This window comes from Microcaecilia unicolor, chromosome 1 (genome assembly GCF_901765095.1).
Source record: "Microcaecilia unicolor chromosome 1, aMicUni1.1, whole genome shotgun sequence".
Classification (NCBI taxonomy): domain Eukaryota; kingdom Metazoa; phylum Chordata; class Amphibia; order Gymnophiona; family Siphonopidae; genus Microcaecilia; species Microcaecilia unicolor.
Genome location: NC_044031.1, coordinates 73,876,008 through 73,900,418, shown reverse-complemented (window position 1 = coordinate 73,900,418; position 24,411 = coordinate 73,876,008). Strand labels below are relative to the sequence as shown.

The window sequence follows — 24,411 nt, the reverse complement described above, 5'->3', positions numbered from 1 at the left end:
AAGGGGGGCACCTACATGTGGGTACAGTGGGTTTCTGGTGGGTTTTGAAGGGCTCACATTTACCACCACAAGTGTAACAGGTAGGGGGGAGATGGGCCTGGGTCCGCCTTCCTGAAGTGCACTGCACCCACTAAAACTGCTCCAGGGACCTGCATACTGCTGTCATGGAGCTGGGTATGACATTTGAGGCTGGCATAAAGGCTGGCAAAAAAAAATTTTAAGTTTTTTTTTCAGGGTGGGAGGGGGTTAGTGACCACTGGGGGGAGTAAGGGGAGGTCATCCCCGATTCCCTCCAGTGGTCATCTGGTCAGTTTGGGCACCTTTTTGAGGCTTGGTCGCAAGAAAAAATGGACCAAGTAAAGTCGGCCAAGTGCTCGTCAGGGACGCCCTTCTTTTTTCCATTATCAGCTGAGGACGCCCATCTCTTAAGCATGCCCCAGTCATGCCTTCGCTACACTGCCGACACGCCCCCATGAACTTTGGTCGTCCCTGCGACAGAAAGCAGTTGAGGGCGCCCAAAATCGGCTTTCGATTATGCCGATTTGGGTGACCCTGAGAGAAGGACGCCCATCTCCCGATTTGTGTCAGAAGATGGGCGCCCTTCTCTTTCGAAAATAAGCCCGAGAGTAAACTTTAGTCTGGGCACTGCCTAGGAACACCAGCTGGTTGGTACCACACTGGTGGCTAGTGTGAGACAACAAACCTTTACTTACAAACAACTTAGATTGTGAGCCTTCTAGGGACAAAAAAAGCACCTGCATATAATCTGTACAGCGCTGCATATGTCTAGTAGCACTGTAGAAATGAATAGTAGTAGTAGTAGTAATAGGAGTACTTAGATTAGCTGTATGCAGTCTGGCAAATGGGTGTGTGTTTGCAGGGTGGAGGAGGTATATGGGGCTGGACTGCTGCTGCAACATGGTTGGCACAGACATGATAATGCTTAGGGCAGGACAAATGAGGCCGGCACCAGTACCTGCTGCCCCCTTCCTGGGAGCGGCAGTGCAAAGGTCTACCTATCCTTTTGTCAAGGGACACCTGTGATGAGAACTTTGTTCCAGGCTCCAGCATGGAGCTGGACTGGAGGCCCAGTATGCTGGTTTCCATCAATGCTTATGTCTCTTACTATCCAGCCCCATTAACTCCATCTATCCCACAGACCAGATCTCTATAGGCAGCAATGTTATAGGATTATGCACAGATTGTGAACCCCCAGGGAATGTAGATGGGTGTCTCTAGCATTTAGCGCATGGTAAGAATGCTAGTGCACCTTAGCAAACAGGGCCCTTAGTGTGCACTAATAATTAGCGCACACTAAATCTGTTAACACACCTTAGTAAAAGGACCCCCTATATCTAACACATGCCTTACACAATGTGTAACTTGTTTGATCAATTGATCACAATCAAAAGATAAAAACATATCAAAAAATAAATAGTTCTGTTTTATAAAAGAAACTGAATTTAGATCAAAAGGAAAATTAAAATTACCTAATACACAAATAGACTCCAATTGAACAGGCAAAGCAGAAATAAAATCAAATAATAATGAACTGTCCTGCAGAAGTAATCCTAGAGGACAATATAACAAACAAAAGACATGGTCTTATCTGTTACTACTAAAATACTAAATCATGAGATGCCTGAACTTTCTTAAAATTTAAATGCCCAGCATAAATAAATAAAACCCCTTAAAATCCCTCCACCCCTCTTATTTATTTATTTGCATTTGTATCCCACATTTTCCCACGTATTTGCAGGCTCAATGTGGCTTACATAGTTTTGTTATGACATTGTTATTCCAGGGTGTCAGATACAATTAAAAATGTGCAAAGATTAAGTAAGGGAAGAAAGAAGGAAAGTATTAAGCGGGTAAGTGTAGAGGTGGACTTTCATAGTTGGGTGGGTTAGTGAAGTGGATTAGTAGGACTGTAGGTTCTCTTTGTAAGCTTTGTTGAAGAAATATGTCTTCAGAGATTTGCGAAAGTTGGTTATTTCGTTGATTGTTTTCAAGTCTGTTGGTAGTGCATTCCATAACTGAGTGCTCATGTAAGAGAAGGTAGTGGCGTGCATGAGCTTGTATTTTAGTCCTTTACAGCTGGGGAAGTGCAGATTGAGAAATTTGCGGGATGACTTTGTGGCGTTTCTGGGAGATAGGTCCACGAGGTTTAGCATGTAGATTGGGGCATCTGCGTGAATGATTTTGTGTACAATCGTGCAGATCGTGAACGTAATGCGTTCTTTAAGTGGGAGCCAGTGAAGTTTCTCTCTTAGGGGTTTTGCACTTTCGTACTTAGTTTTTCCAAATATGAGTCTGGCGGCAGTGTTCTGGACTGTTTGGAGTTTTTTGATAGTCTGTTCTTTGCAGCCAGCGTACAGTGTGTTACAGTAGTCCAGATGACTTATTACCATTGACTGTACCAGGGTATGGAAGATGTATCTCGGGAAGAAAGGTTTTACTCTTTTGAGCTTCTACATGGAGTGGAACATCTTTTTCGTCGTATTCTTCACGTGGGTGTCGAGAGTGAGGTTTCGATCAATGGTAACTCCAAGAATGTTCAAGTTTTGTGAGATGGGAAGAGAACAGTATGGTGTGATTATGGTGGAGAAGTTTTTTGTGTTATGTTGTGAGGTGAGTACAAGACATTGTGTTTTTTCTGCGTTAAGTTTTAGTTGGAATGCATCCGCCCAGGTGTGCATGATCTAGAGGCTTTGATTGATATCTTAGGTGATTTCATTTAGATCATGTTTGAACGGGATGTAAATTGTAACATTGTCTGCATATATGTAGGGGTGAAGGTTTTGATTGGCTAGAAGTTTGGCTAAAGGTATCATCATTAGGTTAAATAGGGTTGGTGAGAGGGGGGATCCTTGGGGACTCCACATTCAGGTATCCATGGGGGTGATCTGTCCGCATTCGTTGTTACTTGGTATGATCTTGTGGTCAGGAATCCTTTAATCCATTTGAGAACTGTGCCTCCTACTCCAAAGTATTCTAGTATGTGTAATAGTATTCCATGATTGACCATGTCAAAGGCACTGGACATGTCGAATTGTAGGAGGAGTATTTTGTTACCAGTTGCAATTGCTTGTTTGAATGAGTTCATTGCGGATACTAGAACAGTTTTGGTGCTGTGATTTGACCGAAATCCTGATTGAGACTCGCATAGAATTTCCTACCAGACCATTTCCATAAATAGCTTGGTGGGCAACATTGTTTATCTACAGCAATATCAGTCCGCAACAACCAAGATTCATTTACACAAAGAACATCTAAATTCTAAGATCAAATCAACAATCAAAGTTGTTTTTTGCCTTACAGGCCTGGCATTAATTAGCCCACTCTCATCAGATCAAATGCTCCACTATTTCTATTCATCAAAGGAACAATCTGTAAAGCCTCTGTAGGACCAGGCATACTTCTTCTACACACAGAAACAGAAGACAAACTACCATATCTTCCCTGCCTGGTCAAAACTAGTATGGTTTCCATAATAAACTCTATAAATCCCTAAAGGCTACACATAGAGTCTTACCAAAAACTAAAAAATAGAACTCACTCTCCAAGTCCACCCAATGTCCGTCCAAAGGAGCGCGGTAGTCATGCTCCTTTGTCAGCACATGCTCTCCGGTGTGCTTCCCCTATTCTTCAACCCGTGCACCCCTGTGATATCACAGTGTGCAGAGTCAGGACTCATCCAGGAAGGAGAAGCAGGAAGAAGCTCAATGGGTACCAAAAGAGATCTGGCCAGTATAGAATTGCCTTGGGAAAATGGTAAGCAGGCACAAGGGAGCCACAGATGACAGCAACGCTCCTTTCCAGCATGCTTCCCCTGTTCTTCAACCTGAACACCCATGTGATGTCACAGGGAGGAGTCAGCACTCGTCCAGGCAAGGGAAGAAGGAAGAAGTTCAACAGGCACCAAAAGTGCTCTGAACAGCACAGAATTGCCTTGGGAAAATGGTAAGGACGCACAGGGGAGCCACAGATGACCACACAGTCCATCCAGTCTGCCTATCTATACCATATACTATCTCTTTCTCTCCCTCAGAGATCCAATATGCCTGACCCACATCCTCTTGAATTCAAATACAGGCTTTGTCTTCTCCACCTCCACCAGGAGGCTGTCCCATGCTTCCACCACCCCTTCCATAAAGAAGTATTTTCTTAGCAGCTAGCTGGTGGTAGTAGCAGTAAGGGTTCAACAGTGTCTGCAGCAGCCAAAAGTGAAGTTGCAGTTCAGTGGTGAAAAACTATAACTGATACCTGTAGTGGCCTTAAAAACAAGCTAAGGGGGGAACACTCAGACAGGCTAGCTCTAACCCCAGTCAAATCAGTGATAGCAACACAAACTCCCTCAACTACCAGACACTGAGGTGAATTTTCAAAGCACTTAGACTTACAGTACAAAGCAGGGGCATTTTCGATATGATGGCTAAGTCCGACTTTAGACGTTTTGCACAAAACGTTCAAAATCTGAATAGGAAAGAAAGTTATTTTTGAAAAAGAAAAATGTCTGTCTTTTTTTATTTTTTTTTAATACTGTTTCAAACAAGGTTTTGTGCTTTTGGTCGTTTTGTTTTTGTGCCATTTTCAAAAAAAAAAAAAAAAAAAAACCCGAATAAGTGAAAATGTAGAGATTCATGCCATTGGGATGTAGGAGGAGCCAGCATTTTTTGTAGACTGGTTCCCCAGACATCTCAGGAGAGCAATGGGACACCCTTGAGGGCACTTCTGTGCACTTCGTGAAAATGCTCTGAGGTGCATATCTCACCTTTGCTCCCTTATCTTGTCCCCCCCTGAGCACTCCAAACCCACCCAAAACACACTGTCTTCCACTGTACATCACTACAATAGCCCTTATGAGTGAAGGGAACACCTGTATATGAGTACAGTAGGGCTTTGGTGACTTTGGGAGGGGTCACAGTTTCCACCACAAGTGTGACAGGTAAAGGGAGATAGGGACCTGAGTCCCCCACTACGTACATAGTGCACTTCACCAACCACTACAGTACTCTAGGGACCTGAATGCTGCTCTATTAGACCTGACTTTAACATCTGAGGTAGGAGCCAACTCTATGAAGGTACATCTACATATATGTTACTTTTATAAAATAACACAATAAACAATTCGATTATTCAAAAAATGAAAGTAGGGCCTTATAAACAACTAAAGGCAGCTGGTGCACAGACTTGAACCCTGGCACTAATATTACTATCATGGGTCAATAAACTATTACTAAGAAATACCCTTCCCCCAAATCTTGAGCCCACCATGGTCAGTGTTTTCTATAGGCCAGAAGTCCAGATATGTACGGTAGTACCTGAATACTGGCTGCTGGTGATTATCCAGATTGAGCCGTGAACTGGCAGCACTATCCAGACATTGGCATTACTTAGCTGCTATCCAGAGAGCTTATTCACATAGGGCTGGATTAAGTAAATGGCACTCAAAATTCGGCACTGAAAAAATCAGCGCTGAATGGTATTCTATAACGGGCATTCTGGGATTGGTGCCCTTTATACAATAGCTTGTAACACCAGGATCCGCACCCCAGTGGCAATCCTTGGTTAGCTGCCACCCGGTGCGGCTTGCTGCTGTGCACACCCCCCCCCCCCCACAACCAGGTACAGCGGCGTCCATCCTCCTCGGGTGCAGCAAGACACCCCCGACACATCAACACCCCCCCCCCCCCGATGCAGAGGAAGCAGGGAACCAGCAGAGCCGACAGCCGTGCGGCTGCTTTCTGCACCCCTCCAGCAGCATGCACCCGGGGCGGACCGCCCCCACTGCCCCGCCCTCGGTATGCCACTGCCACACCCAGCTTTGGGTGTGAGGATTTACACCAGTTGAAATCTGGTGTAAATCCTGGCATGTAAGTTAGGTGCAGATCTCCAGCGTTTAGTAATACTGCGCACATCTTTAGTGAACACCCCTGGCCCACTCATGCACCTCCCATGGCCACGCCCCTTTTGTGTTGCGCACTGTAAGATTTGCACGTGGATCTTTATAGCCTAGTGCTTAGCAAGATGTGCGTGCAAACCAAAAATGTTGGCATTTAACACCAATAATTGATTGTTAGCACATAATTATTAGCGGTAATTGGTTTGTGTACTTTGCATTCATTAGCTCGTTAGCCAACTTAGTTTCGCACGCATCTCAAGATAGCGCATGGAAATTTGCACACCATATCCTATAGTTCTCCCAGATAGCAGCGCTGAAAATCACTGCTATTCCGATAACATATCTTTATTCTGACTATGCCCCTGTACCACCCCAGTACTATCCAGACATGCGTCAAGGCAGCACATAAAGACATTTAGTGGCATTGTATCTCTCTCAACAGTATTTATTTGGGTGCTGCTACCTAAATAAACCCCCTGTTTACTAAGCCGTGCTAGCGGCTGCTGAGCAGCAGTGCCAACACAGCCCATTCACTTTGAATGGGCTGTGTCGGCAGTAGTGCATCTACAGCTCCTAGCGTGGACTAGTAAACAGTGGGGGGTAAATGCTTTTAAATATTGGATCCATAATTTTTACATTAATACTTGTTTAGGCACTAACTCCCGGATTCTATATAGCGTGAATTAAATTGCATATGTTAAGCCAGTTGCACTCTGGATTTGCGCGCACAACTTAGTTATTAAGCAATTATTGACATGAATTGGCATTAAATGGAATTTACAGGCACAACTATCAAAGCGCATTCTGTAATATGATGCGTGTAAATTCTAAGTCGCATAGTCGAAAAAGGGGCTTGGCCATGGGCATGGAACGGGTGGGGTCATGAGTTTTTCTAAAATCTAAGCACATTGTTATAGAATAAACCCAAACTGCACCTAATTTAGGCGTTGGCATTTACACCAAGTTTTACTTGGTGTAATTGCCTACGACTAAATTTAGTCAAGCACATGGGCACTCGGTATATTCTATAAACTGCATGGAAATGTATGCATATTCTACAGTTTATGCCTAAATTTAGGCATACTTTATAGAATATGCCCAGGTGTATTTTTTTCAGTGCTGATTTTTTAGGCTTGATATATAGAACCTAGTCCTAATGGGGTAATTTTATAAGGAGCTACCAAGATCTAGGTGGCAAAAATGTGCATAAATGCCAGTACTGTACTAGTCCATGGCCAGTTTAAGTGCTCACGTCTAAAATATTGGCATGTATTTGAGTTATCTATAAAGAACAGTAGATGCCTAATTTCCTTTATAGAATATTTATTTATTTGGATTTATTAACTGCCTTTATGAAGAGATTCAATTTTGTTAACTGCATAACAATAGTAAAATCTACAAGTATAAACCTAAATACAGCAAATTGAAACCTAAGTGGAGGAGTGGTCTCGTGGCTAGAGCACTAGTCTTGATATCCAGAGGTTGAAATCCCACTGCTGCTCCTTGTGTTGGGCAAGTCATGTAACTCTCCGTTGTCTCAGGTACAATCTTAGATTATATGAGCCCTCCAAGGACAGGGAAATACACATCATACTTGACTGTAACTCACCTTGAGCTACTACTGAAAAAGGTACGAGCAAAATCCAAATAAATAATAAAAGGACTACCATGAAACATGATAAAAAAAATTTACACATTTAACAGCACTGAAATGCAAATAGCAGAGATATGGGCTCCACTGGCCTGATTATTCATTGGGGCAAACAGGTAGGGGCAGGTCTGACCCTGATAAGCCCTACTCACTAGATCATACTCACATAGTGCTGTAGAAAATCTGGTGATTAAAGGGAATGCCTCACTTATATGGAAGTCTGATCCCCAGGGATCAGTGTGGCCATTTTTTGTGCCAGATCACTCCCACCCCAACCCATGATACCACCAATGAGCACCTCTGGTAAGACCCATGAGTGAAGGGGGGGCTGGGGGAAGATTCTGAACACTACATGAGGGTAGAGCTTTCACTTGGGTGAGAGGCCAGTTGAGTCATGATGTTTCGGAGAAGGGGTGATTAAGGGGATTGGAGGGGTATGTATTGGGGGTGAGTCATCAGCAGGTTGGTGGTATAGTAAAGAACACACCCTCATTGGTGGTGCAATTTAGCCACTATCACGATGAGTGTACACTAATTTCAAAGTGAGTGCCCTCTTGGTGAAAAGCGTACATTGCATATGAAAATACACATTCTTTCAGAAGTGTGGGCACTTTTTTTGAAAGAGTGCATGTTCTTTCCAAAAGGTATTGCTCCCGTAATGTAAACTGCCAAGGCCTTCCCCTCCCCCCCCCAAAAAACTTATAAAAATTCCTGTAATTGAGATGGGTCAAAAAACAAGAAGGCAGACGATCCACAAAATCCAACGTGGAGGCAAAAACTTGTGTAGTTGAAACTTTATTAGAAAAATAATCGCCCAACACAGACTAGTTTCGCCCTCAAGGGCTGCGTCAGGGGCTCTAAATTAACAAACAATATAAAAACAAATTAAAAACATATATAAAACCACAAATAATGTACATAGAAACATATTGTGTCAATTGAATAAATGAACATGATACTTGGAAGGGAAAAAGGGGTAAAAAAGGATACCATGACGACAAACATAAAAAATATATATTACTATATATATTGGCCACTAGAAACATCTCAAAAGAAATAGATAATTAAATGGTGCTGAAGAACATTTAAAATAAATAAATAATTTGATTGTGGATGATGGGATAAATAATATATGGGACTCTGAAAATGTCTCAAAATTAATTAAATGGTGTTTAAAAACGTTTCAAAATAGCTTTATAATTAAATGATACATGAGGGGACAAACAATAAATAATAAAGAATTGTCACCCACTTCAGTTGCTGCAAAACAAAGAACAGCACAGCAAAAAAAACTCCAGCAGGTCAACTTCTTCCAATACAATGTCTAAAAGTAAATTAAACAGTGTGGGGCACATCACGATCTTACACTAGAATAAAAATGCGCCCAACGTGCGCCAAATTGGAGTTACAGCCCAGTTACCACGTGGCCCTTACAGTAATTTCAATTTTGGTGTGCATCCGCTACGCATGCCTGAAAAATACTTTTATTTTCTGGTGCACAGCAGCTACACACATCAAGTGGCATTTGACGTGCGTAGACCTGCCCAGTTACTGCGTGAGACCTTACCGATAGATCAATGGCTTGAGTTAACGTCTCAGACCCAAAATGGACATATGGCAATTTTCATTTTGCCGCACGTCCATTTTCGTCAAAACATTTTTAAAAGGCATTTTTTGTAGGTGCGCTAAAAAATAATTCTGCGAGCACCCAAAACACGCGTCTACACTACCGCAGGCCATTTTTCAGCGCACCTCAGTAAAAGGACCCCTCAGAAAATAGACACAAGATGGCAGTGCTCTGTGAAATCCCCAAAACCAACGCCTCAAAAAGATAACTATGTGGAACTGTTCAGTCGTCTTACCAGTTGCTGCCCTTTCGGACCCCATCCAGCGTACTGAAGCTGCGCACTTTTCACCTCTGGTGGATTCAAATTATGGTGTTCCCTATAAAAACAGGAGAAATTATGTTGGCTGCACAATTTCATCCATTCTGAATTCTACTCCAGAAATAAGATTCACATGCGTTCAAGTGGATTTTACAAAGTCAAAATTAGAGTTTGCATTACAGATAAAACTTGTAAACAGAAATAGAAAATATACAGTTTTGTATATAACAGAACTAGGGAACTATCACCAGACAATAATAGGTAATAATGCAACTGAGAAAAGTAGATTATATATCTGGGGCATGATATTTAGTTGGCAGCGAGCTGCGTGTTTGCTGTCCACCGGAGGCGTTAATCCTGGATATTCAGGGGCCCTTTTACTAAGCTGCATAAGCGCCTACGTGCGTCCAACGCACACCAATTCTGAGTTACCACTCGTGTGGCCATGTGGCCCAGGCAGTAATTTCATTTTTGACGTGCGCCCACTACGCACGCCAGAAAATAATTTTTATTTTCTGCGCTACCGGGCAGTAAAAGGCATTTGATGCGTGTAGACAATTGCCTGTTTAATGCGTGAGACCTTACCGCTAAGTCAATGGCTGGTGGTAAGGTCTAAGACCCAAAATGGACATGTGTCAATTTTCATTTTGCCGCACGTCCATTTTCAGTCAAAATTTAAAAATGTCATTTTTACAGGTGTGCTGAAAAATGGATCTGTGTGTGTCCAAAACCCGCACCTACACTACCGCAGGCCATTTTCAGCACACCTTAGTAAAAGAACCCCTCAATGCCAGGCTATATCCGGCAACAGGCATTGAATATCAAGGTTTATTTTCGCCGCTAAAACGTTAACTGGCTATGTTGATATTCAGTACTAACCGGTTAACTTAATAGCAGCCTATTTTGACCGCTCAATATAGCCAGTTAGGCACTCCATTTCCGTACCTAAATGGTTATGTCACATGATATATCCACTTACCCCCAATTCAATATAATGTGCCTAGAGATCTGCGTCACAATCGGCGCGGATTCTATAACAACGTGCATAACGTAATAAGCTTAACAAGCTAATGAGCCATGATAACAGCACTTAACAAGCACTAATTGGCACTGATTAGAATTTACATGCACAACATGCTAAGCATATGCTGTATCGAACTTCTAACGTGTGCAGGCAAAAAGGGGCATGGTTATGGGATTTTAGTGGGCATTATGAAATTTATGCACGTAGTTATAGAATATGGCCCAGTGTGCCTAAATGTATGCACCAGGGTTTACGCCTCGTTTTTATTAGTGTAAATGGATGCGTGTAGTTTTAGGCGCTGAGATATCAACCAATCATATTCTATAATTGGTGCCTAAACCTAGGTGCCGATTATAGAATACGCTTAGTCAGTGCCGATTTTTTAGGTGCCATATATAGAGATAGCTGAACCCGATTTATTCCACACGGAAGTTCACTGTATCTGTATGTTAAGCGCTTGAAGATAGTACAGATATACCTCCATGCTCTAATATTAAGAGTAAGAAGAAAAATTATCAAAAAAAGTATCAAAAAATAATGCAAAATTAAATGGGAGGAAGGTTGGAAACGTCGATGATGAGAACGGTCGCAAAATAGAGGGACACCGATAGTAGTGAATGGTGAACAATATCCCTGGCGACTGGTTGAGATGTTCCCTTAACATAAGGTACACTCCTTTGTTTTTCTACTAGCTTGTGAATTGCTATTTCTAGGATAAGCAGCATAAAATGTATTATACTTTTTTTGGGATCTAGCCAGGTACTTCTGACCCGGATTGGCCACTGTTGCAAACATGATGCTGGGTTTGATGACCTTCGGTCTGTCCCAGTAAGGCAATACTTATGTACTTAAGCATCTTTCTGTGGGTACAACCAAAGTGATTTACATAAGAAATTCATTTGTCATTCATGCTAGCTGGACATTCAAAATTTTCACCTGGTTGGTGCTTTGGACTTTTCAAACAATTTCAAAAAACGGACTGCCTAAGGGTCTCTTTTACAAAGCAGTGGTACATGGTTTGCCATGCACCAAATTGGGACTACCACCTGGCTACCACAGGAGCCCAGTGGTAGTTCCCACTCCAGCGCATGCTATTTCTGTCACAACTAATTATTTTTTATTTTTGTAGCGCCGGGGCTTACTGCACGGTAATTGGGCAGCGTCTTGTTCTGCCCAGTTACCACTGGGTTAGCACAGTAACCCCTACTGTCACTTAGGGGCCCTTTTACTAAGGCGCTAAGATTCTAGAATACTGTTACATGTGCAACTGCAAAATTTAGTCACAGCCATTGACATGGTGTAAGCAGCTGTGCCAAAATGTTGGTGCATAAATGGCCACTTATGCTAGTGTTCCATAACAGCAATTATGTGTGTAATTGCCAATATAGAAAGTGCGCTTAGTGGACAGTATCCTAAAGTTCAGCAACCTTTTCAGCATTACCCCATACAGGTCTAGGTGGCCTGCACAAATAGCAGGTGGCCTGCACAAATAGCAGGTACAATATATGGATATTATAGTAGCATTATCTGAACAGACAGGAATGGAAAACAAAAATGAGGACATTATAATGCCTTTGTACCGCTCCATGGTGCGACCGCACCTCGAATATTGTGTTCAATTCTGGTCGTCGCATCTCAAAAAAGATATAGTGGAATTAGAAAAGGTGCAGAGAAGGGCGACGAAAATGATAACGGGAATGGGACAACTTCCCTATGAGGAAAGGCTAAAGCGGCTAGGGCTCTTCAGCTTGGAGAAAAGGCGACTGAGGGGAGATGTGATAGAGGTCTATAAAATAATGAGTGGAGTTGAACAGGTAGATGTGAAGTGTCTGTTCACGCTTTCCAAAAATACTAGGACTAGGGGGGCATGTGATGAAGCTACGATGTAATAAATTTAAAACGAATCGGAGAAAAGTTTTCTTCACTCAACGTGTAATTAAACTCTGGAATTCGTTGCCAGAGAATGTGGTAAAGGCGGTTAGCTTAGCGGAGTTTTAAAAAGATTTGGACGGCTTCCTAAAGAAAAAGTCCATAGACCGTTATTAAATGGATTTGGGAAAAATTCACTATTTCTGGGATAAGCAGTATAGAATATTTTGTACTTTTTGGGGATCTTGCCAGGTATTTGTGACCTGGATTGGCCACTGTTGGAAACAGGATGCTGGACTTGATGGACCTTTGGTCTTTCCCAATATGGCAATACTTATGTACCTATTTACTTATGAATGCATCTACTTTTGATGCACAAATCTCCTTTGTTAATTTTATGTGTCTATGCCAGCTGATTTGCATCCCTTAGCTAAACTTTGCACAAAACTATTCACCTGCTGCTATTACCAAGAACTTAGAAGGAATTCTGTAAAGAAGGAGCCTACATTTAAAACTAGAATACTGTTATATATGCACATATACACATAAATGCCACCTAAGCTCTATTCTGTAATATGTGCATACTTTATGTAGCGTGTGCTTGACAGGCGTACACATGGGTAGAGCATTTGCAGGAGTCACATGTATATGTGTAACTTCACCAGCATTTAGATGTGAGGATTTCCACCAGTTCTATAGCTCAGACTTAAATTATAGGTGCACAGTTTTAGAACTGCCTCCTTGGCTATGACAATGCATGAGAAGTAGATTTAAAAAAATCTTTTCCCTTCATGTTAACACTGGCAAGATTTAAAGGGTGTGCTGATTGGAATCTGACTCTCCCCTCCTGCCCCCCCATGGCCTCCTATCCATAGGCGCCAACTCCGTGGGTGCTGTGGGTGCTCGAGCACCCCCAAATATTTAACCTGCCGTCGGAAGTTCCGTTTCCAACCCCAGCCAGCCTGACCTGCTCGCCCTCTTCTCCCTCAACAGTCCTCGCCTTCCTGCCGCCCAGGATTTAAAACTCTTCTTACCTCGGGTCCCAGCAGCAGTGAAAGGCGAGCAGGCTCGGCTTCAGCCTTCCCTTCTCTCTCAGCTCTGGTCCTGCCCTCGCGGAAACAGGAAATGAGGGCAGAACCAGAGCTGAGAGAGAAGGGAAGGTTGAAGCCGAGTCCGCTCGCCTTTCACTGCTGCCAGGACCAAGGTAAGATGAGTTTTAAATTTTGGGTGGCAGGAAGGCAAAGGCGGAGGACTGTTGTGGGAGAAGAGGTTGGGCTGGGGTTGGGACTGGAACTCGGAGAAGAGGGAGGGAGGCTGAAAAGGGGCAGGTGGTGTTTGGGGTGAGTTACTGGACATGGAGGGGAGGGGAGCGAGGAGAAATCGCTGGGCATGGAAGGGAGGAGATAGAGGAGAAATCACTGGACATGGAAGAGAGGGCAGGGGAGAGATGAGACTTGTTGGACATGGATGGAGGGAGGGGAGGGCAGGGGAGAGAGGAGAATTTGCTGGGCATGGATGAGAGGGGAGGGTAGGGGAGAGAGGAGAATTGCTGGATATGAATGGAGGGGGAGGGGGAGGGGGGCTGGGGGAGAGGGGAGGGGGACATGCATCACCTGTAAAAAGAAAAAAAAATTCTGCACCCCCAATCATTTTGAAAAGTTGGCTCCTATCCCTGGAGGGCCAGCAGCCTCTGTGTTTACCTGGAGCTCCAACAAGGGGCATCAATGAATTAAGTGTAATCCCTGGTTAGGTTGGGATTCCTGAATAGAGTAAGCCCTGGTAAAGAGTCACTGGGGGGAGTGACTGCGAGGTCCCTGAGTAGGAGGAAGCCGAGCCTATGGGAGGGTTTATGGAATAAAATACGGAAAGATAGTGCCTGTGTTGGGGTAAGTGACAGTTCTGGGAGGAGTTAGGAGTTAATAAAAGTGGTTGTATGTGAGAGCACATGGACTTTTTTTGGTCTTTTGGTTGTCTGAAAATCCCCTGCCAATAAATCTGGAGGAGAAAGGGGAGTTCTGCTGGAAGGAGTGTAACCTTTGGCTGACAAGGAGGGTGTTGGGGGGGGGGGGGCTACTACACAAAGTGGCAACTAGAGGATTAAGAGTGCTACAGGTGGGCAGAGAAGGGTTCCAGCCTGGAAGCAGGGAGATTGGAGCCAAAGAGAGCTCAGTCCCAGGTCCAGGGTGGATATAGAGAGGGATCACTGCTGGAGAAGGGTCAGACAGGGAGATAATCTGATTGAGAGGGAAGAAACAGCCTTTGGGATTTAACACTGCCTCCCAGGATAGGCATGAATAGAAGAAGTGGTCTGTATGTAAATTGCCCTGAAGTATATCTGCACGTATACTCCTGAAGAAAGTGGTATAGGTGTTCCCAATGGAACAACAGAAGTTGGAGATTAAGTGCTACAATCAATTGTTTTGCAAGAAAATACTACTTATCATTTCTATAGCGCTACTAGATGTATGCAGCATCAAGTTGCCATCTGCTTGCTGCAGAAGTTATAATAAAGGTTGAGTTTGTTATTAAGCCTTTGGAGTGTCGTGTGGCTCCTGGACTGAAGAGCTGAGTGGAACCCAGAACCAGTAAAGTGTCTCCCAAACTCCCGGATCACTATTCCAGACCATTGACCCACCCCTAGCTTGGCTGCAAGTGGATTGGAATTGAGGTGTGTGATGAGAGTGGCCCACGTGAAAGCGAAGACTGAGAGGATTGAAGTGAGAAAGAGAGTGAACTTTTTTTGTGGCCCGAGTCTGGAGCTAGAACCGGGTGAGACCCAGGTTACATAAGCAGGGGTCCCCAACAGGACCTTTGATCCTTGATATCTAGTGTGTCCCTTGCAGCTGCAACATTGGGCATAAATATCTGCAGAAGTTCCATCCCCCTTCCCCCAATGAAACCCTGTTCCTTCTCTTATCCACCTCCCTCCCTCCCCAGGATCCTGACTTGCTCCTGCCCGGTAGCATCATTTGACTGCCCATGAAGGTCCAGTGTCCTAGTAAAGAAGACGGAAGGGGATTTCAGGTCCTCAGAGATTGAACTGAGGATCTTTTATATAATCTTGTACAGGACTGCCCCTGAGCCACCAGACCGGCTCAATCATTCTAATTTTAGAAAGTTTAGCTTATATGATTTGAATTGTAGCAGGAAGCATGTAAAAAATAGGGGGGGGGGGGGAAATTCCAGTGTATAAATTAAGTTTGCACCAGCATCCCCACCCTGGATTCCAATTGAGTTGGAAGCAGAAGGAAACTACCAGGTAAAAAATAGAGCACATTTCATCTGTCAAATATTCAAAACCAGATGTGTAAACTTAAGATATCAATATTTGTAACTGCAGCACTGATAAGGCAAAACCAGATGTAATCATGCAGTCATTTTGATGCCATTGCACTGTTAACAAAATGAAAGATGAAAAAAAAATGCACTTTTGATCTTCATTAACATATACATTAGAACAGCATAGGGGTGTACTCTATACTTAGGCTTATATTCCTTATCATCACCCAACAAGGAACCCAAAGGAGTTTATATTAAGTAAGATGAATGCATCAATATAGCATCGTCTAACATATGCTAAATAATTTAAACAATATCTCATGCAGACCCATCCATACCTCACGCTCACTATGACAACCACAGAACTGTGATTTTCTAGTGAGACAAGAATAAAGTATATTACCTCCTCTGCTGGTGATGGTTTTTGTGGATTCTCCAACACTTTAGAAACTACAACACCAACCCCCTCCCTCTTTTACAAAGCTGCACTAGTGGCTGCCATGCGGCAATGCCAACATAGCCCGTTCACTTTGAATAGGCTGTGTTGGCATTATCGCATTGGCAGCCGCTAATGCAGTTTTGTAAAAAAGGTGGGGGGCAAGTCTTTTGTGAGCACATGAGGCAGGGCCAGCTTATCCAGTGAACCAGATGAAGCACTGGCTCAGGGCACCGATGATAAAGAGTGCCAATTTGGGATTTTGGAGGGGGAGCTACTGGATCACGGGGAATGTAAACGTTGGCTCAGGGCACCACAGTCCCTTGTGCCAGCCTTGATATGTCTCACCTATACACTTGTAAAATACAAAATACCAACTGGCTTCAATGTACACACCTTGTCATGAAAGTATGCATTTTGCCAGTAGGCATAACTGGGAGCATGGTTTGGTCAGAGTTCAGGCAGCCTTCACAGGTATGCCCGCTGATTATAAAATTCTTTAATCAATGCATGTACTTGTGAATTTAACACACATTTACACCTGCATTCAGGGCACGATTTCTGCCACTCATGCTAGTATTTTCAAAAGACACATAAGTGCCCTTCGCTTAAGTGCCGTGCTATAAAATTACACTGCATATACTGTATCATTATAAAAGGGAACAGGTTCCAATTAATGGAGTTATTTGATTTTGCTGGTGAACTAAAAAGGATGAAAAATACCATGATCTGTTTGCCTTACAAAAGAACTGCTGTATTATATTTTTCAGTGAATTATTTATGCATTATTTTCATGAAGAAACTCATTTATTTCACTAGCAGCATGAATAAAATGTCAGAAGAATAAGGCAAAAAGGAAAAAAATGCAAATTTTAAAACCCCCCACCAGTTTATTAAGTAGCTCTAGAAAGTGAATGCAAAACTGAGGGCCAGCTTACCAATTAAAACCAGCAATTCAGCCGCCAGAGCAGGCAGGTCCTGTCAGTTCTGTTCATTACATTATCTCTCTGAAGTGCTGGATTCAATTACAATGGGAGCTGTAGCATGAACCTTCTTTGATAAGGGCTAACACTAGCACAGAATGAAAAGGCCATTCACTGTAGCAGAAAAATATGTAATCTGACTGCATCCCAACAAGCCCGGCTGTAAGTGTGGTCATGAAAGAGCAATGCATTGGGATACGCATAGAGGCCTTTATGCAAATCTACACATGTAAAAGCTGAAGAAGCCATGTGTAGCTTCTAAAATTGACCTTCAAAGTTGCCTAAATTGCCATAAGTAAAATTACATTGCCTTTGCTGCGACATCATAATGAATTAACTATACACTCTCAGGTGGGAGGCGGAAGCAGACATACTGCTACTACTACTACTTATCATTTCTATAGCGCTACCGGACGTACGCAGCATGTCTCTCCATGTTCAAGTGTGAAGCGCTGCGTACGTCCGGTAGCGCTATAGAAATGATAAGTAGTAGTAGTAGCAGTGTGTCTGCTTCTTCAGCTTTTACGTGTGTAGATTTGCATAAATGTACATGGTATCCAGAAAAAAAAACAGGATCCCCCAATATTTTTCCAAATAACCCAAAATCAAATGTACTGTTATTAAAATATCATTATGGTGTTACTGCAAGATGCTGCAAAACTGGATGATCCCTGTTTTCAAAATAACGTCATTCATTATGATCCATTTTAGCAAAATGGTGTTTAGTCAGTGGCAGCAAAGACTTTGCCAATGAGGAAACTTTGAACACAAATTATGAATTAACTAAGAAAAAAAAAACACTGTGCTAATGTATTTTCAAAGGTCATACAAAATACTTATACAATTGCAAAGATTTTGAAACTATGTAAGGGGTCCCATTTTTTTTACGGACACCATGCATAAATGCGATTTCAGAACATTGCTATTTCCACATGATTCCCCAGGATGCAGAGGTTTATGGAGTGTGGCTTGGGCTACAATAAAAATTGCATGTGTAGTTCCCATTTTACAAAGGAAATACATTATATTTAAAAATATGTCCATACTGGCCTTTGTACCTGCTACCAGCTTGTTGGGTCTCCTCCGCCAGTGATTCAAGGGTCGGTTGTGCTAAGCCATATGGTGTCTTACACCTTCTCAAATATTCATTTAACACAGTTATTTCACTCAGCTTTTTAACTGGCTCCTCTTGTATGCGTAGAATTAAAAAAAACACCGACATATGTATGTTGCAAGATTGCCACCTATATATACATTTGCTAGCATTCATACATTCAAAAGCACTGCCTGATTATCCTTTTTCAGCATGTGTAATTTTTTCTAATATTGCTGATTCCACTTGGCTCTTCTGGGATTTTAGTTGCCCTAAGTGATCTGGATAGCAGATTAAATATTGCTGTTAATATTGATAAGTTCTGGGACTGCCCTGGCTCAGCCCACCCTTCACCACAGCACTATGTGAATAGTATAGAGGCAATCTGTAAGGACATTCAGCGGTACTGTATGTTTATCCACTCTTACCCTAGCTGAGATCATATTTAACCATCTCTCTGACCTCATGTGGAACTTTCTTTAAATTAGTCACCTTACTTTCTAACTCTTCTTACTCTTTTACCTAAATATATGTTCCATCTTTGCTTATTTTCGAAGCCTGATAGTATACTACTTACAATGTCAACACAGTACGTAATAAAGCATTTTAATTGATAGTGAAGGATATAAGCAAAGATGGAACATATATTTAGGTAAAAGAGTAAGAAGAGTTAGAAAGTAAGGTGACTAATTTAAAGAAAGTTCCACATGAGGTCAGAGAGATGGTTAAATATGATCTCAGCTAGGGTAAGAGTGGATAAACATACAGTACCGCTGAATGTCCTTACAGATTGCCTCTATACTATTCTCAGATGGGAGAAGGGGGGCTAGAACTGGGGTCTGAGAAGGGGTCATGATGGAAAATGGGGCATGCCTGGGTCAGGTGGGAGAATGGGTCGGGCTGAAAAGGGGGGCAAGGCATGTGCATGAAAGGGGCTGAAAGGAGGGTAGGTGGGATAAGAGGGCTAGTACTGGGACTGGGGGCTGAAAGGCGGCAGGGGCTGAAATTGTGGGGACTGGGGGCTGAAAAGGAGTCAGGGAGAAGTGGCTGGGGCTGAAGCTCAGGACTGGTGAGAGAAAAGGGCTGGGGTTGAAACTGGGGGCTAAAAAGAGGACAGGGAGAAGTGGCTGGGGGCTAAAGCTCGGGACTGGTGGGAGAAAAGGTCTGGGGCTGAAACTGGGGACTGGTGGGATAGTGGGGCTGGAACTGGGGGCTGAAAAAAAGGGGCAGAGAGAGGGGACCGATCCTGGATGGAAGGGGGAGGAGAGGGAGGGCAGACCCTGGATGGATGGGAGAGGGAGGGCAAATGATGGATTGAAAGGGCAGACAGTGGGTGGAAGGGATAGAAAGGGCAGACAGTGAATGGAAGGGGGAGAGAGAGAGGGCAGACAGGGGCAGAGATAGAGGGCAGATGTAGATGGAAGGGGCAGGGAGAGAGGGCAGACATTGGATGGAGGGAACAGCAGAGAGGGCAGACACTGGATGGCAGAGAGAGAACAAAGACAGATGCTGGATGGAAGGAAGACAGTGAAAAGAAGATGAGGAAAGCAGAAACCAGAGACAACAAACTGTAAATAAAATATATATATATATAGTTGTTTTTTTTGCTTTAGGATAAAGTAGTATTGTAGCTGTGTTAATGTTTATAATAGAACATGTAAACAATGTAATCTTTTTATTGGACTAATTTTAATACATTTTGGCTAACTTTCGGAGAACAAAACCCCCTTCCTCAGGTCCAGATAGGATATTGTAACAGCACTATACTGTATTGACCTGAGGAAGGATGTTTTGGCCTCTGAAAGCTAAATGTATTAGTCCAATAAAATGGTATTATTTTAATTTCTATATTTGTTTTACTTCTATTTGTTAATTTGTAAAGTGGTGATTGGTACTTGTTAGTTTTTTCAAATTTACATCTGCTGTCTTTATATTTTGCACAGTACTAGGGGACATTTTCTGTTTCTGTGGTGTTGCATTGTATACAGAGTCTGGCATCTTGGGGGTTCAGTTTAATTTTTGCCTAAATAGAAAGGTTATTATTGCTTATTCTATAGCAGATTAGGGTGTATCTGTGTTTGTGAAAAAGGCATGGCTTTCGGTTGCAATTGACTGTGCAAGATGGACGATCTGTGTTATTCTGCCTGGTTTCGTTTTACAGTAGGTGAATTGATGTTCTAGTGCTCACTGTAGTGTTTAAGATGCTTTCCTTTTTGTTGTGTGACTTGTAGAAATTACTGCTTATGGTATGCTAGAATTGCTCTATAGGTCCTGAGTGTTTTGTATTCTCGGCATGCCTAGTACTAGATTTTGGAGGGAGGGTGTTAAAAAATGACCGGCCCCGGGTGTTAACTACCCTAGGTACGCCACTGCCTAGGGGGCACTGCAGTGGACTTCATAAATTGCTCCCAGGTGCATAGCTCCCTTACTTTGGGTACTGAGAACCCCAAAACCCACTCCCCACAACTGTACAACACTACCATAGCCCTAAGGGGTGGTAGGGGGTTAGTGGCCACTGGGGGAGTAAAGGGAGGTCATCCCCGATTCCTTCCGTGGTCATCTGGTCAGTTTGAGAACCTTTTTGAGGCTTGGTCGCAAGAAAAAATGGACCAAGTAAAGTTGGCCAAGTGCTCATCAGGGACGCCCTTCTTTTTTCCATTATCGGCCGAGGACACCCATGTGTTAAGCACCCCCCAGTCCCACCTTTGCTAATCTTCTGACACGCCCCAGGAACTTTGGTTGTCCCCGCAACCCTGTGAGAAGGATGCCCATCTCCCGATTTGTGTCGAAAGATGGGCGCCCTTCTCTTTCGAAAATAAGCCTGATAGTAACATAGTAGATGACGGCAGAGAAAGACCTGTACGGTCCATCCAGTCTGCCCAACAAGATAAACTCATATGTGCTACTTTATGTGTATACATGACCTTGATTTGTATCTGCCATTTTCAGGGCACAGACCGTAGAAGTCTGCCTAGCACTAGCCCCGCCTCCCAACCACTAGCCCGCCTCCCACCACCGATGCTGCCACCCAGTCTCCGCTAAGCTTCTGAGGATTCATTCCTTCTGAACATGATTCCTTTATGTTTATCCCACGCATTTTTGAATTCCGTTACCGTTTTCATCTCCACCACCTCCCACGGGAGGGCATTCCAAGTATCCACCACTCTCTCCGTGAAAAAAATATTTCCTGACATTTTTCTTGAGTCTGCCCCCCTTCAATCTCATTTCATGTCCTCTAGTTCTACCGCCTTCCCACCTCCGGATTAATACCTTTCAAATATTTGAATGTCTGTATCATATCACCCCTGTTTCTCCTTTCCTCCAGGGTATACATGTTCAGGTCAGCAAGTCTCTCTTCATACGTCTTGTAACGCAAATCCCATACCATTTTTGTAGCTTTCTTTGCACCGCTTCAATTCTTTTTACATCCTTAGCAAGATACGGCCTCCAAAACTGAACACAATACTCCAGGTGGGGCCTCACCAACGACTTGTACAGGGGCATCAACACCTCCTTTCTTTTGCTGGTCACACCTCTCTCTATACAGCCTAGCAATCTTCTGGCTATGGCCACCGCCTTGTCACACTGTTTCGTCGCCTTCAGATCCTCAGATACTATCACCCCAAGATCCCTCTCCCCATCTGTACATATCAGACTCTCCCCGCCTAACACATACGTTTCCCGTGGATTTCTACTCCCTAAGTGCATCACTTTGCATTTATTCGCATTGAATTTTAATTGCCAAACCTTAGACCATTCTTCTAGCTTCTGCAGATCCTTTTTCATGTTTTCCACTCCCTCCGGGGTGTCAACTCTGTTACAAATCTTGGTATCATCCACAAAAAGGCAAAGTGTACCTTCTAACCCTTTGGCAATATCACTCACATATATATTGAACAGAATCGGCCCCAGCACCGATCCCTGAGGCACTCCGCTACTCACCTTTCACTCATACGAGTGAATTCCATTAACCACCACCCTCTGTCATCTGTCTGTCAACCAGTTCCTAATCCAACTCACCACGTCGGGTCCTATCTTCAGCCTGTCTAGTTTGTTCAAGAGCCTCCTGTGGGGAACCGTGTCAAAAGCTTTACTGAAATCTAAGTAGATTACGTCTATAGCACGTCCATGATTCAATTCTTCGGTCACCCAGTCAAAGAATTCAATGAGATTCGTTTGGCACGATTTACCTTATTGGCTTCCAGGAAATTCACTATCCTTTTCTTCAGCATCGCTTCCATTACTTTTCCAATAACTGAAGTGAGGCTTACCGGTCTGTAGTTTCCACTTCTTCACTATTACCACTTTTGTGAAGAGGGACCACATCCACTCTTCTCCAATCCCACTGAACCTCTCCTCTCTCCAAGGAGTTATTAAACAAATCTTTAAGAGGGCCCGCCAGAACCTCTTTGAGCTACCTCAATATCCTGGGGTGGATCCCTTCCGGTCCCATGGCTTTGTCCACCTTAAGATTTTCAAGTTGTTCATACACACTCTCTTATGTGAACGGTGCTATATCCACCCCATTCTCATATGTACTTTTGCCAGTCATTCGGGGTTCTTCTCTAGGATTTTCTGAAAACAGAACAAATGTATCTGTTTAGCAAATGTATTTTTTCTTCATCATTATCTACATAGCAGTTCGCAGCATCTTTCCGTCTCACAATTCCCTTTTTAATCTTCCTCCTTTCACTAATATACCTGAAGAAATTTTTGTCGCCCCTCCTTACATTTCTAGCCATTTGTTCTTCCGCTTGCGCTTTCGCCAGACGTATCTCTCTCTTGGCTTCTTTCAGTTTCATCCGGTATTCCTCTCTGTGTTCTTCTTCTTGAGTTTTTCTGTATTTCATGAATGCCAACTCTTTAGCCTTTATTTTCTCAGCCACTTGCTTGGAGAACCATATCGGTTTCCTTTTCTCTCTTGCGTTTATTTACTCTCCTTACATACAGGTTTGTGGCCATAGTTAGTTACAGCTTCTTTCAGCCTGGACCACTGCCCTTATACTTCTCGTATGTCCTCCCAGCCCATCAGCTCCTTCCTCAGGTATTCCCCCATTTTACTAAAGTCAGCATGCTTGAAATCCAGGACTTTGAGTTTTGAGTGGCCGCCCTCCACTTCAGCTGTTATATCAAACCAAACTGTTTGATTGTCACTGCTGCCCAGGTGGGCACCCACTCGGACATTTGACACACTATCCCCATTTGTGAGCACCAGATCCAGCGTCGCTCCCTTCCTCGTGGGTTCCATCACTATTTGTCTGAGCATAGCACTTTGAAAAGCATCCACGATCTCTCTACTTCTTTCCGATTCCGCAGATGGAACCTTCCAATCTACATCCGGCAGATTGAAATCTCCCAACAGCACCTCTCTCTTCTTTCCCAACTTTTGAATATCTGTGATCAGATCTTTATCTAGTTCCTCCAATTGTGTCGGAGGTCTGTAGACAACACCCATGTGGACAGAGGATCTATCATCTCTTTTTAAGGTGATCCATATTGCTTCTTCCTTTCCCCAGGCCCCTGTCATTTCAGTCACTGCGATATCATTTCTCACATACAGTGCTACTCCTCCACCTTTACGACCATCCCTATCCTTCCTAAATAGATTATAGCCTGGTATGTTTGCATCCCATTCACGGGAATTATTGAGCCATGTCTCCATGTCTGCAACAACATCTAAGTCTGTCTCTAACATCAGGGCTTGCAGGTCATGAACTTTATTGCTTAGACTGCGAGCATTTGTGGTCATCGCTTTCCATCTACATTTCAGTGGCATTTTTATCTTCTGTTTAGTTTTTTGTTTAGTCTCACTTCCTGCTGTGTTGATAAGAAGTGATTTGCTAAGATTGTTGTTTTCATTGCTTTCTTTTCTACTGTCGCATCTTGTCTTTAGTTTTAGCTGGGGGTGACCACTTGAAGTGAACTGCCTCCATATTTTATTTACTTATTTTATTTACCTATTTTATTTACTTATTTCATATATTACAACATTTGCAACCTGCCCTCCCAATTGCGACAGGAACTGCCCAGGGTGGAGTACAAAATACAAAACACATGTTTCCTGATGTTGCTTTTTACTGTATATCTTTGGAGATTGCTATCGTGACCATTACATGTGCTCTTTCCTTTCTTTTTAAAAAACGTTGGTCTGTGCATTAATACCAGTTAAGTATTTTAATGTCTGTATCATATCTCTTCTCCTCTAGGGCATACCTGGTCAATATTCAGCAGATGGCAGGGAGAGTTTTTAAGACGATTATTGCCACTGGCCAAATTAGACCCGGA

General features: G+C 43.2%; 1 protein-coding gene across 1 annotated transcript in view; it reads right to left on the bottom strand.

Moving 5' to 3' along the window:
* DPP6 (dipeptidyl peptidase like 6) overlaps positions 1–24,411 on the bottom strand; it is a 931,600-nt gene that overhangs the window by 272,921 nt on the left and 634,268 nt on the right. Inside the window, 1 exon segment of the mRNA XM_030198448.1 lies at positions 9,419–9,500. Within this exon segment, the coding sequence (XP_030054308.1) occupies positions 9,419–9,500 (82 nt within the window).